The 15,754-nt window shown below is 46.5% G+C and overlaps 1 protein-coding gene across 3 annotated transcripts in view; it reads left to right on the top strand.

Moving 5' to 3' along the window:
- SMC4 (structural maintenance of chromosomes 4) overlaps positions 1 to 15,754 on the top strand; it is a 318,061-nt gene that overhangs the window by 11,775 nt on the left and 290,532 nt on the right. For all 3 annotated transcript variants that reach the window (XM_029617081.1, XM_029617080.1, XM_029617082.1), the window contains exon 6: positions 13,287 to 13,451. In XM_029617081.1, coding sequence (XP_029472941.1) covers positions 13,287 to 13,451 — 165 coding nt within the window. The remainder of the gene's footprint in view (positions 1 to 13,286; positions 13,452 to 15,754) is intronic.

The raw sequence follows: 15,754 nt of genomic DNA, 5'->3' as shown, positions 1-15,754 counted from the left end.
TGGTGAGACCGCACCTTGAATACTGTATACAATTCTGGTCGCCGCATCTCAAAAAAGATATAGTTGCGATGGAGAAGGTACAGAGAAGGGCAACCAAAATGATAAAGGGGATGGAACAGCTCCCCTATGAGGAAAGGCTGAAGAGGTTAGGGCTGTTCAGCTTGGAGAAGAGACGGCTGAAGGGGGATATGATAGAGGTCTTTAAGATCATTAGAGGTCTTGAACGAGTAGATTTGACTCGGTTATTTACACTTTCGAATAATAGAAGGACTAGGGGGCATTCCATGAAGTTAGCAAGTAACACATTTAAGACTAATCGGAGAAAATTCTTTTTCACTCAACGCACAATAAAGCTCTGGAATTTGTTGCCAGAGAAGGTAGTTAGTGCAGTTAGTGTAGCTGGGTTCAAAAAAGGTTTGGATAAGTTCTTGGAGGAGAAGTCCATTAATGGCTATTAATCAATTATACTTAGGGAATAGCCACTGCTATTAATTGCATCAGTAGCATGGGTTCTTATTTATTTATTTATTTTTGGTTTTTATATACCGGAAGTTCCTGTATACAATACATATCACTCCGGTTCTTCTTAGTGTTTGGGTAATTGCCAGGTTCTTGTGGGCTGGTTTTTGGCCTCTGTTGGAAACAGGATGCTGGGCTTGATGGACCCTTAGTCTGACCCAGCATGGCAATTTCTTATGTTCTTATATTATTGAACAAGTAACATAGGTTATACACTAGTCCATTGAAGTAAATTTGTTACGCAGTGAGGCAATTGTGCCTTTTTTCATTAATATTTTGTGCAAAGACTTTCAGTAAATATGCATTATTGCTACATTAACTTATGATAGCTCTATTGTGTATCTGGCTAGTGAATTTCGATACAGTAATGTTTTCTGTTGACAAACCAGGCAGAACCAGACCTGCATTCCTCGAATATCTTCTTCTTGAAATAGCAAATAAATTTCTATTTATAATTATTAAAAAAAAAAAAAAAAGCAGACACAAACTTACAGCTATTGCTATTCCTCACAATGTATGTTTCAACATCATCACTGCTATCAGATGTTTTGTGACTGTACAAAAAAGTATGGATCAAGTAGTAGAGTTCACTAGTTGGTGCTCAAATTAGTTGTAGTTGCTTTATTGAAAGAAGATTAGTATATCATTGAATTGTGCCATCTTACTCATCACATGGTAATTCGGAGGAAAATGAAAAGAACACACATCTGTAGTCCTGCAGTATGGTGGGAAAATTACTTGCTTAACCTTAAACTTGATTGTCCCTAGTCCCCTGTATTGACTTATTTCCCTCTAGTTGAATCATCATACCCCTACCCATAATTTTTTTTTTCTCCCAATTCTGTTGCCCCGCCCCTTGGGACTAACAGTGGGAGGCTCCCTTTCCTGTACATTTCAAATGACTGCCATTCCTATCGCAGTAGCCAACCAGACAGCAGGAGCAGATTGAACAGCTGGCTCTGCATACGCAGATCTCTCTGGAGACGCCGCATTCACTTCTCCTTTGTGTACCACGGCATATCTTAAATACTCTTCCCGGCAGCAACTTCCTGATGCCGCACAACATGCAGCATTTTTACTGCTGCATGTTGTGTTTACTTTTAAAATTATTCAGTGTTGTAGCCATGATGGTCTCTAGCGTGAAAACATTCTTTCCTCTTCAGCCAGACCAGCCCAGAATCATTGGGTTATGCCCACTAACTAGTCGATGGAGTCAAACAGGTTTGCTGATGTCACTCCTTATAGGCACCCTTGCTGATCTCAGTCAGGCAAGTACTATCCTGCATCTCGAGCAAGACCAGTCAGAGCCCCTCAGAGGGGACATACACGCCAGCCCAAAGCACCCAGAGCACAACCAGCCCCACAAACTGATCCAGCCTTTGTATTTTTATATGTTTCCGGATAACAGCGGCCAATCGCCAATGAACCTAAGCCCAGGAATACCTGTAGGAGGCCGTCTGCACTACTTCCAACACAATTGGCGCCTCATAACAACAGATCAGTGAGTAATATCCATCATAGCCCAGGGATACTGTTTTAACTTCCTCACAGTGCCCCCAGACTCTCCACTCAATCCACTGTGGGCCCGATTGAGTCAGAACTTTCCATTCTTCTGCGAACCAGGGCTGTAGAAGCCGTCCCCCTGGCACAGAGAAGGCAGAGGGTTCTACTCTCATTATTTTCTGATTCCAAAAAAATCGGGCGGACTTTGCCCCATCCTAGACCTCCGCAATCTCAACAAATTCCTTCAAAAAGAAAAATTCAGGATGGTGTCTCTCGGCAACATGCTTCCCCTACTACAGCAAGGAGATTGGCTCTGTTCTCTGGACCTTCAGAACGCATACACGCATATCGCCATATCCCCACATCACCGCAAATACCTGTGCTTCATAGTGGGTCACAGAAATTTTCAATACAGAGTTCTGCCATTTGGTCTGGCTTCGGCGCCATGAGTGTTTTACAAAATGCCTAGCAGTGGCTGCCGCACATCTACGCAGAAACACCATCCACGTGTTTCCTTACCTGGACGACTGGCTAATAAGGAGTCTATCCAAGCAAGGAGCTCTCAACTATCTATAGCTCACTATGAATATACTACACTCACTAGGATTTCTGATAAATTATCAAAAATCCCATTTGGATCCATCTCACCTCCTTACTTTCATCGTAGCAGATTTGGACACCACGGTCGCAAAGGCCTTCCTGCCCAACGACCGCGCAGACATACTCTCCAAACTGGCTACATCTCTGCGCACATACAAAACAGCCTCAGTCCATCAATTCCTCACGTTGCTGGGCCACATGGCTTCCACGGTCCATGTCACTCCTATGGCCAGGCTAGCCATGAGAATAACTCAATGGACTTTGAAATCTCAGTGGCTCCAAGCCACTCACTCTCTTTCATCCCTGATTCATGTATCCAACCAGCTGCACCTGTCACTTCTCTGGTGGACAAACAAAGCCAAATTGCTGACAGGTCTACACTTCCAGCAACCAGTTCCACAAGTGACCTTAACCACTGACACATCCAACTTGGGTTAGGGAGCTCATGTGAACAACCTTCAAATTCAGGGTACTTGGTCACAACTCGAAGCAAAGTTTCAAATCAACTTCCTAGAGCTTCAAGCCATACCTTATGCTCCATATGCGTTCAAGGACTGCCTGTCACACAAGATTGTTCTCATACAGACAGACAATACAGTTGCAGTGTCGTACTTGAACAAACAAGGAGGAACAGACTCTTATCTGCTCTGCCAGGAAGCTGCGCAGACCTGGGCCCTTGCACACTCCATGCATCTCCAGGCCACTTATCTGGTGGGCATACAAGAACATATGTGCAGATCGCCTCAGTCGGTTTCCATCCCCACGTGTGGTCTCTGGATCCCTGTGTAGCGAGCAAAATCTTCCAATGCTGGGGTCAACCAACCATAGACCTCTTTGCATCCGAACTGAATCACAAAGTGGACAGATTCTGCTCCTTGCACAGACGACAAAACATGTTAGCCATGGATGCCTTTGCTCGCCCCTGGAACACAGGCCTCCTATAAGCGTATCCTCCGATGCCACTAATAGCCAAAACTCTCATGAAGCTACAACAGGACAGGGAATCAGTGATACTCATAGCCCTGTACTGGCCTCAATAAGTGTGGTTTCCCATGCTTCTCAACCTCTCCATCCGAGAACCCATTTGCCTGAGCACAGCGCCCAATCTCATAATTGAAAACCACGGCAGGTTACGTCACCCGAACCTTCAGACCCTATTCCTCACAGCCTGGATGTTGAAAGCCTGATCCTACAACCGCTCAGTCTTTCAACCAGGGTTTCTCAAGTGCTTGAAGCTTCATGAAAGCCTTCCATATGAAAATCTTATCTTTCTAAGTAGAATAGGTTTACCATGTGGTGCACGCAAAAAGGTATCGACCCCTTTTTCTGCCCCACTCCATCTCTATTAGACTATCTCTGGCACCTTTCAGACTGGTCTCCAGATTTCCTCGGTACGGGTTCACCTCAGTGCCATCTCAGTGTACCACAAGGGAGTAGGGGATGCCCCAATAACAGTGCAACCCCTTGTAAGTCAGTTTATGGGGGCCTCCTACAACTTAAGCCCCCTCTACGGCCACCAGTTACCAAATGGGACCTAAACGTAGAACTTACAAGACTCATGTGATCACCGTTTGAGCCTTTACACAACTGTGATGTTAAATTTCTTACATGGAAAGTTCTTTTCCTAGTAGCCATTACATCTGCTCGAAGGGTCAGTGAGTTACAAGTCCTTGTCACATACTCACCCTATACAAGATTCCTCCATGATCGAGTGGTCCTCCGTACTCACCCTAAATTCCTTCCCAAGGTGGCAACCGACTTTCACCTGAATTGGTCTGTAGTCTTGCCCACCTTTTTCCTAAGGCCTCACTCTCACCAGGGTGAGAGAGTTTTACACACCTTGGACTGTAAACGTGCACTTGCATTTTACCTAGACCGAACTGCAGTCCATAGGAAATTCACCCAACTCTTTGTTTCGTTCGATAAAAACAAGCCAGGAGTTGCAGTGGGCAAACAAACTCTCTCCAACCGGCTAGCAGACTGTATCGAATTCTGCTATGAGAAAGCAGGCCGCCTTCTTCAGGGACGAGTGAAGGCACACTCAGTAAGAGCCATGGCAACATCAGTAGCACACTATCATTCAGTACCAATTGCTGAGATCTGTAAAGTTGCAACATGAAGCTCTCTCCACACATTTGCAGCACAGTACTGTCTAGATAAGGAAGGACATCAAGACTCTGCCTTTGGCCAATCCGTCTTGAAGAACTTATTTCCAGTATAATCCCAACTCCTTCCACATCCATCCGCTGTGATTTTCAGGCTGCCTCATTTTTCCCAACAGTACATCAGCAGTTGTGCCTGTTGCAGAAGTTGTATGCTGTTGGTCCAAATAAATGAGTCAGCCTGTAGCTTGCTAATCACCCATATGTGAGGACTACCATCTTGCTTGTCCTGGGAGAAAGCAGAGTTGCTTACCTGTAACAGGTGTTCACCCAGGACAGCAGGATGTAGTCCTCACGAAACCCACCCGCCACCCCGTGGAGTTGGGTCTGAAACAGTTTTATTTTTTTGCTCGCACCTTTTGTACAAATGAGACTGAAGGGAGACCACTGTGGCTACAGGGATTATGGCATGCTGGACATGCTCAGTGTGCCAGTCAAACTTCTAGAAAGTTTGACAAAAGTATTCCGTGACAGGGCTCCGTCTGACATCACCCATATGTGAGGCCTACATCCTGCTGTCCTGGGAGAACACCTGTTCCAGATAAGCAACTCTGCTTTGCCCATTCAGGTAAGGACTCTCTCCACTAGGGCTCAGGCAGTGTCATAGATGGAGGATAAATTGTTGTCGCCCGTCAACATTTGCCAAGCTGCGATGTGGTCCTCCTTGTACACATTTTCCAGGTATTATCGTCTGATGTGCATGCCCAGGAGGACGCAATCTTTGCACGTACAGTTTTGACAGGACCGCGGACAGTCTCCTGCCCTGTTTGGGAGTAGGTTGGATACATCCCACTTGTTCAGGGTTCATCTGACTGAATGCTAAGAAATGAGAATTTATTGCTTAGCTGATAATTTCCTTTTCTCACAGGACAAGCAAGATGGTAGTCCTCACATATGGGTGACATTAGGATGGAGCCCAATCACAGAAAACTTCTGTCAAAGTTTCCAGAACTTTGAATGGCCCCTACTGGGCATGCCCAGCATGGCACTAACCCTGCAGCCAGCAGGGGTCCCCCTTCAGTCTTCTTTTTTCCGTGCAGCAGTAGCTTCGTGGTAAAGGTGCTCTGAAGAGATTCCTGACAGGAATTTTCCTCACGGAATTACTAAAAGTAAAATTGCCCCCACAGGGGTACCTCCTCTAACTTTTCTCAGTCCGTGGTACTCCGGTAAGTTTTTATCCGTTCCCCGTCGATTATTGTCGAGTTTGACCTTTGCAGCCTACTGGCCGCCGACAGTATCGCGGCTACATTTTTTTCCATGGCGTCGGGGTTTCGTCGGTGCCCGGACTGTACCCGCACCATGTCTATCACAGACTCCCATAAAGTCTGTGTAATGTGTTTAGGACGCGAGCACGATGTCTTGACCTGCACCAAATGTGCCCTAATGACACCGAAGGGTCGCAAGGCCAGAATGGAGAAGATGGAACTTCTCTTCTGTGCTCAAACCCCGACTCCGTCCATCGCATCAATGTCGTCTGAACCGGCACCTTTGACTTTGCGACAGCATCGACCACCGAACAGTGACCGACCGGCATCGACGACTACTTGGCCATCGATACCCTCTACTCCCCCTCAGGATCGAGGGGATCGCAGGGAAAAACATCGCCACCGAGGGAGCGAAATCATCAACCTCGCCATCGTCCGAGCCGCTGTCGAAAAAACCCCGTCCAGGAAAGGCACCGACCATTCCTGCGACCAGGTCTCCGAGGCAACACTCACCTGATCGGGGATCGGGAGCCGCGACTCCGCCTGTAACAGTGGTCCCTCCGGCTATGCCTCTGCCTCCTTCTTCTGTTCCGGAGCCGGGGCTGCTTGCTCTAGGTCTCCGTGAAGAACTGGACCGGATGGTCCAGGAGGCCATCGACAAGGTGATGCAACGTCTTCAGGTTCCTCCGGCACAGATTGTGGAACCGATCATCGACCCGATTCCGGCAGCACTGGCACCGCTGCTATCTGGGATGGAAGCCCTCTTGGCCACTTTTCCATCGATGGATCCCAGGTCTCCGATGGCTCCGATGCCCTCCCCATTGCCAGCTTCATCGGGAGGAGAAACACAGTTCCGCATTCCTCCATCCGGAGTTATTCCTCAGCCATCGATGCCTATACATCCCTCGCCACCGATCCAACCATCGGTGCCGATATGTCCATCGGCACCACCGAGCCATCCATCGATGCCTGTACCGATGCCTTCGATGCCATCATCGGTGCCTCCGATAATTCCTCCGATTCCTTCGGAGCCCAGACCTGGACCTTCAGGTATCCAACCACCCTGTCCCCCTCTACTTCCTAGAGGAAAGGGTGTTGACCCTTATGATACCTGGGGTGATGATACCTCATCAGACACCGATGACTTACCTTCATACACTGAGAGTAGAAAGCGTTCTCCTCCAGAGGACCTCTCATTTATAAATTTTGTGAAGGAAATGGCTGAATTGGTTCCTTTTCAATTGCAGACAGAACAGGATGATAGGCACCAGATGATGTTCCAATTCCTGGATGCCCCCAAGGTAATAACCTCTATCCCATTCATCAGGTTTTTATTGATCTTCTCAAGAACTGGGAAAACCCAGGAACAATTGCTCCAGTACACAGAAAAGCTGACACTACTTATTTAGTACAGTCAGCCCCAGGGTTTCCAAAGTCACAGCTTGATCACCACTCAGTCGTGGTAGAGTCTGCACAAAAAAGGGCAAAGAGGTCAAAATCTCATTCATCTACCCCTCGTGGTAAGGAACAAAAATTCCTGGACAACATTGGATGCCGAGTTTTCCAAGGGGCCATGCTCATCTCCCGAATTGCTGCCTATCAGCTTTATATGACCCAATATAACAGGGCCATATTTAAGCAGATACAGGATTTCTCAGACTCCCTGCCTCAGCAATTCCAAGACCAACTGCAAACCCTTGTAAGTAAAGGTTTTGAGGCAGGAAAGCATGAGATCAGAACATCTTATGACATTTTCAACACCTCTATCAGAATGTCTGCAGCTGCTATTTCAGTGAGACGGTGGGCCTGGCTCAAGTCTTCTGACCTTCGCCCAGAAGTGCAAGACCGTTTATCCAACCTGCCCTGTGTAGGAGATAATCTGTTCGGCGAACAGATCCAGCGGACGGTGGCTCAACTAAAAGACCATCATGAGACCCTAAAACAGCTCTCGTCAATGCCTTCCAACTTCTCTTCAAAGCAGCCCTTTAGAAAGGACTCTAAGAAGTCGTTCTACCATCCACCAAAGTCCTACCCACCACCAGCCAGATCCCTTGCTACGAGACCTTATCAGAAACCTCAGTCTTGTCAAACCAGAAAACAAAAACCACAAGCAGCTCCCCAGCCAGGGCCTGCTTCCAGTTTTTGACTTCCACTTGGAGAGCAGCAGCCAGATTCCTCTGTCGCACATTCCAGTGGGAGGTCGGCTGTGTCACTTTCACAACATGTGGCATTCAGTCACATCTGACCAATGAGTACTGGCAATCATTGCTCAGGGTTACCATCTGAATTTTCTCACCCTGCCACCCGGACTCCCCACCTCTGCAGACTTGGAGAACGTCCGACCATTCCGTTCTTCTGGATCAAGAGGTCTCCCTCCTACTCTAGTCAAGAGCAATAGAACCCGTTCCATACTCTCAGCAAGGCCTAGCGTTCTAATCCCGATACTTCCTAATCCCCCAAAAATCAGGAGGCGTCCGTCCTATTCTAGATATACGGGCCCTCCACAAGTACCTCCAGCGAGAAAAGTTCAAGATGGTCACCTTGGGCTCGCTTCTACCTCTTCTGCAAAGAGGAGACTGGCTCTGCTCTCTGGGCCTCCAGGGCGCATACACCCACATTGCAATAAGTCCAGCTCATCGCAAATACCTTAGATTCCTAGTAGGCCTCAAGCACTATCAATACCGAGTGCTGCCATTCGGCCTATCATCTGCTCCACGAGGCTTTACAAAATGCCTCGTAGTCGTTGCAGCATTCCTCAGGACACAAGGTGGTCACGTATATCTCTATCTGGACGACTGGTTAATCAGGGCTCCCACTCAATCTAACCTTACACACTCTAATTTTGTTAGGGTTTCTCGTCAATTACAACAAATCCTACTTAGTCCTATCTCAAACCTTATCTTTCATTGGGGCAGACTTGGACACCTTACAGGCAAAGGCTTTCCTGCCTCGACAACGAGCACTGGCCATCGTGTCTCTTGCTCACCAACTGCAGTCTCAGCACACTGCGACTGCACGCCAATTTCTCGTCCTCCTGGGACACATGGCGTCCTCAGTCCGTTACTCCAATGGCCCACTTGGTCATGAGGCTCATGCACTGGACTCAGGTCTCAATTGGCTCAAGCTATTCAGCCTCTGTCGACCATTGTCCACATCACCGACTCACTCCGTCTGTCCCTCGCCTGGTGGAAAAATCAGAACAATCTTCTCCAGGGATTGCCCTTCCAGGTTCCAAATCCTCAAATCATTCTCACCACTGACGCTTCCAACCTTGGGTGGGGAGCCCATGCAGCCGATCTACACACAAGGCTATTGGTCTCCAGAGGAGGCCAAACACCAGATAAATTTCCTGGAACTTCGAGCAATAAGATGTGCTCTCAGGACTTTTCAGGATCACCTGTCCAATCAGGTCATCCTAATTCAGACGGACAACCAGGTGGCCATGTGATACATCAACAAACAGGGAGGCACAGGCTCCTTCCTTCTGTGTCAAGAAGCTGCGCAGATTTGGGCGGAAGCCCTCTCCCATTCGATGTACCTCAGGGCCACCTACTTGCCGGGAGTGGACAATGTGCTAGCAGATCAGCTGAGTCGCATCTTTCAATCGCACGAGTGATCTCTCAACCCCTCAGTAGCGAACTCCATCTTCCAACAATGGGGATATCCTCAGATAGACCTCTTTGCGTCCCCTCAGAACCACAAAGTGGACAACTACTGCTCCCTCATTCGCAGTGAACAATCTCAGCCCAGAGACGCATTCTCCCTCTTATGGGCAACCGGTCTACTTTATGCATTCCCTCCACTTCCTCTTCTCTCGAAGACTCATGTGAAGCTGCGTCAGGACAAGGGAACCATGATCCTGATAGCACGTCTCTGGCCTCGCCAGGTGTGGTTTCCAGTACTTCAGGATCTCTCCATCTGCAGGCACATTCACTTGGGAAAGGACCCGCTTCTGATCACTCAAAACAACGGGTGCCTATGCCATCCCAGTTTTCAAGGTGAACAAAGAGGATAGATGCCAGATGTCTTGTAAATTCCTTTATTGAAGTGGAGACACAAGATTAGCCCGACTCAGGCCGAGTTTCGCCGTTTTGAAAACGGCTGCCTCAGGGGCTTATATTCTCTCTGATTCACAATTAAAGTTATCTGTATGTCGAAGGTCATATAGATGACTATGTGACCAACAGCATTATTGGATCTCATAAGCGTATTCACGATGAAATCTCCACTTGAACAGTCAAACATGACCTTCGACATACAGATAACTTTAATTGTGAATCAGAGAGAATATAAGCCCCTGAGGCAGCCGTTTTCAAACGGCGAAACTCGGCCTGAGTCGGGCTAATCTTGTGTCTCCACTTCAATAAAGGAATTTACAAGACATCTGGCATCCATCCTCTTTGTTCATCCTGACGGCTTTTATAGATCGCCTTCCTTTGTGTTTTTTGGGTCCATCCCAATTTTCAAGCCTTGTCCCTGACGGCATGGATGTTGAAAGGTTAATTTTTCAGCCACTTAACCTTTCCGATCCAGTTTCCCGTGTCTTGATTGCTTCACGGAAGCCTTCCACGAGAAAATCTTACTCTTATAAATGGAAAAGGTTCACATCATGGTGCTCTTCTCAGTCCCTTGATCCCTTTTCCTGTCCAATCCCGAAGTTTTTGGACTATCTCTGGCATCTGTCAGAATCAGGTCTAAAGACATCTTCATTAGAATGCATGTCGGTGCAGTGGCCGCCTTCCATAAAGGTGTCGGGGATGTCCCTATATCAGTTCAGCCCCTTGTAACACGCTTTTTGAAGGGCTTGCTCCATATCAAGCCCCCATTACGTCCCCCGGCCCCTTCTTGGGACCTTAACCTGGTTCTCGGTTGGCTCATGAAACCACCATTCGAGCCTCTTCACTCCTGTGACCTAAAATTTCTCACATAGAAAGTGATTTTCCTTTTGGCTATCACTTCTGCTCGCAGGGTTAGTGTTACAGGCCCTAGCTACCTATCCGCCTTACACTAAACTCCTGCAGGACCGGGCGGTGGTACTCATTCACCCTAAATTTTTACCTAATGTAGTTTCGGATTTTCATCTCAATCAATCTATCGTACTACCTACCTTTTTTCCCAGGCCCCATTCCAGTCCAGGGGAACAGGCTCTGCATACCCTTGACTGTAAACGGACTCTAGTTTTTTATCTAGACCATACAGTTGCCCACAGGAAGAGCACTCACTTGTTCGTCTCTTTCCACCCTAACAAATTAGGGCAACCTGTGGGTAAGCAGACTCCTCCTGGTTAGCGGACTGCATATCCTTTTGCTATCAGCAAGCGGGCATTCCTTTTCAAGACCTTGTTAAAGCACACTCTGTGAGGGCCATGGCGACTTCAGTAGCACACCTGCGATCGGTGCCACTTCCTGACATTTGCAGGGCTGCCACCTGGAGTTCTATCCATACCTTTGCAGCCCACTACTGCTTGGACAAAGCCGGAAGACAAGATTCCGTCTTTGGCCGATCTGTCCTGCATAACCTGTTTCCAATGTGACGTACCAACACCCTTCCGCCTGCCCAGTGGGGTTCAGGATACCCTCTCCCAAATTCCACCTCAGTTGTTGTGCCTGTTGCACGCCTTTGGGTACATTTGGTGCATGTTCGGAATTCCTCAGCTCGGTACTTACCCATATGTGAGGACTACCATCCTGCTTGTCCTGTGAGAAAGCAAATATTGCTTACCTGTAACAGGTGTTCTCACAGGACCAGCAGGATGTTAGTCCTCACGAAACCTGCCCGCCGCCCCGCGGTGTTGGGTTCGTAATGTTTTGTTGTTTTATTTTTCAGCACTGCCTGTAGCTTTCAAATAAGACTGAAGGGGGACCCCTGCTGGCTGCAGGGTTAGTGCCATGCTGGGCATGCCCAGTAGGGGCCAGTCAAAGTTCTGGAAACTTTGACAGAAGTTTTCCGTGATTGGGCTCCATCCTGATGATGTCATCCGTATTTATTTTATTTATTTATTAAGCATTTTTCTATACCGAACTTCATGGTTAAATACCATATCAGATCGGTTTACATCGAACGGGGGATAGAGAACTTGTAACAAAAAATGGAAAGGTACATTATAATCAGAAGGAGAGCAATGAAGTGATTAACATCCTGCTGTCCTGTGAGAACACCTGTTACAGGTAAGCAACATTTGCTTTTCTTTAGGACAGGCATATGAATCCAGCTTCCCGCCCTTGGGTGCCGAATGCTTGCACTATGGTCTTTCTGCAGGGCTAAGTGTTTCCAGGGATTACTGGTTAGTCAAGTTGCTTGACTAGTGTTTAATACATTGTCTGAATTCAGTGTTTCTTGTTTGCATACAGTGTTGGTTGTTTTTAATCACATTTTTTGCTAGTCTGTCCACAGTTGCTTTTGAAGAGAATAGTGGCAGGCTGATGTCACTGCAGGAGTATATTTACTGTGACATCAGCTTTCTACGTCCCCATCTGCTGGTAGAGTTGTATAACCCACTGGTTCTAGATTAAGCTGCCTGTCCTAAAGAAAAGGAAATTATTAGGTAAGTAGTAGTTTGTTTTTTTTTTGCTTGGTTTAATCTAGTTACAGTAACATGGTCTAATATAAATTTTGATAAATTGGGCTTTTCTGTTATAGAAGTAACAAGTATTTGATATCAAAGGTAACTTTGACCATTAATTGGGAGTTTTAGACTGAAAGGGGATTCTTAAATAGTAGTATGAATTCTTTTGAAATGGCCTTACAGTGTTTATAATGCATTATATCATCAGTATATCGGTCTATAATTTTGCTAAATGTGCAGGTTGGTCGCTGTCTGTATATCACACTCAAAAGTATATTTACATTCTCTTTTTGGGACATGTAGTGATTTGATATTTAGCTCCTTAGGTTTTCCTCTCTGTATTCCACCCAAAATTGCCACGAAAGTTATGGATGATATCCAATAAAATTTTGTTGTATTGCATGTTTCCCATGAATCAGGTACCATGTACACATGTAAATTGTTCTTGCTAAACTTTGTCCTCTTGGTAGGTGAGGTACACACATTGTCATGTGGAACAGTGTGAAAGACCATGTGCTATTCACAGGTTTTGTGTGTCCATTCTCGTGATAGTGATGTGCTCATATAGATGATTTCCCTATAATTTTTGACAGGCATTCCTCTTGTCTTATAAAATTTCCGTTGACTTCTTTACCATGTTTACCTAACAGAAATAAATATACTGTCCCTTTTGAAAAGAACTTTTTTGAAAAAAAAATTTTTTTTAAATTAAAACTAGCATCTCATTTATAGGGTGAAGTTGAGCAAATTGCTATGATGAAACCGAAGGGACAAACTGAACATGATGAAGGTATGCTTGAATATTTGGAAGATATAATTGGATCTGGTCGACTGAAGGAGCCCATTCTGGTTTTGTGTCGTAGAGTTGAGATGTTAAATGAGCAAAGAGGAGAAAAGGTGAATGATGCTTTTTTTTTTTTTGGGAGGGGGGGGGTGGAATGGAACTAGATTGTGGTTTTTATTTTGTTTTATTCAGTTGAAAAATGTAAGAAAGTGTGAGTTCAAAGCAGAATTAAAAATGCACTTTCTGAGCTAATACTTGTTTTCCTAGCATGTAGCCAGATGAACTCAGGACCAATGGGTATTGTGCTCGTCTACTAGCAGATGGGAGACTGAGTCAGATTTCAAGCTGACATCTTCCTGGGTACATATACCCCTGCACTGACCTCACTTCCTCAGTATCTCTGTCTCCTAGCAGATGCGGACACTATACTACAAACTAGAATAGTGTTAACAATTACAGCAAGAAGAAAGAAAATTACCTTTAAGAAGATCGAGCCCCGGGGGGAAGAGCCAACATGGCCACTTGCTAGCAACTTGCAGCATGAGCTCTTGCTAAAGCTCTATCTCCTTTATTCATTCCTCTGAAGCGGGTGGTGGTCCCGCTTCACAAGAGTGGGAACAGGGAGGAGGCTGGCAACTACAGGCCGGTTAGCCTCACTTCGGTGGTGGGAAAAGTAATGGAGTCTCTGCTGAAAGAGAGAATAGTGAACTATCTACAGTCCGGAGAATTGATGGACCAGAGGCAACATGGATTCACCAGGGGAAGATCCTGTCAGACAAATCTGATTGACTTTTTTGACTGGGTAACCAAGGAATTGGACCAAGGAAGAGCGCTCGATGTCATATACTTGGATTTCAGCAAAGCTTTTGATACGGTTCCGCACAGGAGACTGGTGAATAAAACGAGAAGCTTGGGAGTGAGTGACAAGGTGGTGACCTGGATTGCAAATTGGTTGACGGACAGAAGACAATGTGTGATGGTAAACGGAACCTTCTCTGAAGAGAGAGCGGTTTTAAGTGGTGTACCGCAAGGATCGGTGTTGGGACCGGTCCTGTTCAATATCTTTGTGAGCGACATTGCGGACGGGATAGAAGGTAAGGTTTGTCTTTTTGCGGATGACACTAAGATCTGCAACAGAGTGGACACGCCGGAAGGAGTGGAGAGAATGAGACGGGATCTAAGGAAACTGGAAGAGTGGTCGAAGATATGGCAGCTGAGATTCAATGCCAAGAAGTGCAAAGTCATGCATATGGGGAGCGGAAATCCGAATGAACTGTATTCGATGGGGGGGGAAAGGCTGACGTGCACGGAGCAGGAGAGGGACCTTGGGGTGATAGTGTCTAATGATATGAAGTCTGCGAAACAATGCGACAAGGCGATAGCAAAAGCCAGAAGAATGCTGGGCTGCATAGAGAGAGGAATATCGAGTAAGAAAAGGGAAGTGATTATTCCCTTGTACAGGTCCTTGGTGAGGCCTCACCTGGAGTACTGTGTTCAGTTCTGGAGACCGTATCTACAAAAAGACAAAGACAAGATGGAAGCGGTACAGAGAAGGGCGACCAGGAAGGTGGAGGATCTTCATCGCATGACGTACGAGGAGAGATTGAAGAATCTAAATATGTACACCCTGGAGGAAAGGAGGAGCAGAGGTGATATGATACAGACTTTCAGATACTTGAAAGGTTTTAATGATCCAAAGGCAACGACAAACCTTTACCATAAGAAAAAAATCAGCAGAACCAGGGGTCACGATTTGAAGCTCCAGGGAGGAAGATTCAGAACCAATGTCAGGAAGTATTTCTTCACGGAGAGGGTGGTGGATGCCTGGAATGCCCTTCCGGAGGAAGTGGTGAAGACCAGAACTGTGAAGGACTTCAAAGGGGCGTGGGATAAACACTGTGGATCCATAAAGTCAAGAGGCCGCCAATGAAGAGTGGGTGACTCGCCAGAATGATGGCTACTGCCTGGAGACAATACCCTTAGTCAATAAACATACACATGGTTACTGTGACTCCAACATCACTCTAAGCTTCAACAGCAAGAGGAAATGTGGAAAAAAGGATTTGCACTCACAAAGACGGGAGTAGCTGGCTTGTTACGGGGGTTACTACCCCAAACCAAATATCCAAATTACTACCTCCACCTTCCTCTATTCCTGATGCCTTTCAACTAGCTTGATCACTCCATTCTTATACTTCACTTTCAATGCATATCCAGCATAGTTCTCTGCTTCAACAGCAGGGGAAAAGAAAAACTGTTACTTCACACATCCAGCAGAGCTCTCTGCTTAAACGGCAGGGGAGAAGAAAAAAGGGTTCGCACTCACAAAGCGGGGAGTAGCTGGCTTGTTACGGCGGTTACTACCCCAAACCAAATGTACCTGATACTTCACTCTCGACGCATATCCAGCATGGCT

The sequence above is a fragment of the Rhinatrema bivittatum genome, chromosome 9 (genome assembly GCF_901001135.1).
Source record: "Rhinatrema bivittatum chromosome 9, aRhiBiv1.1, whole genome shotgun sequence".
NCBI lineage: Eukaryota > Metazoa > Chordata > Amphibia > Gymnophiona > Rhinatrematidae > Rhinatrema > Rhinatrema bivittatum.
This window is presented reverse-complemented; position numbering and strand designations above follow the sequence as displayed.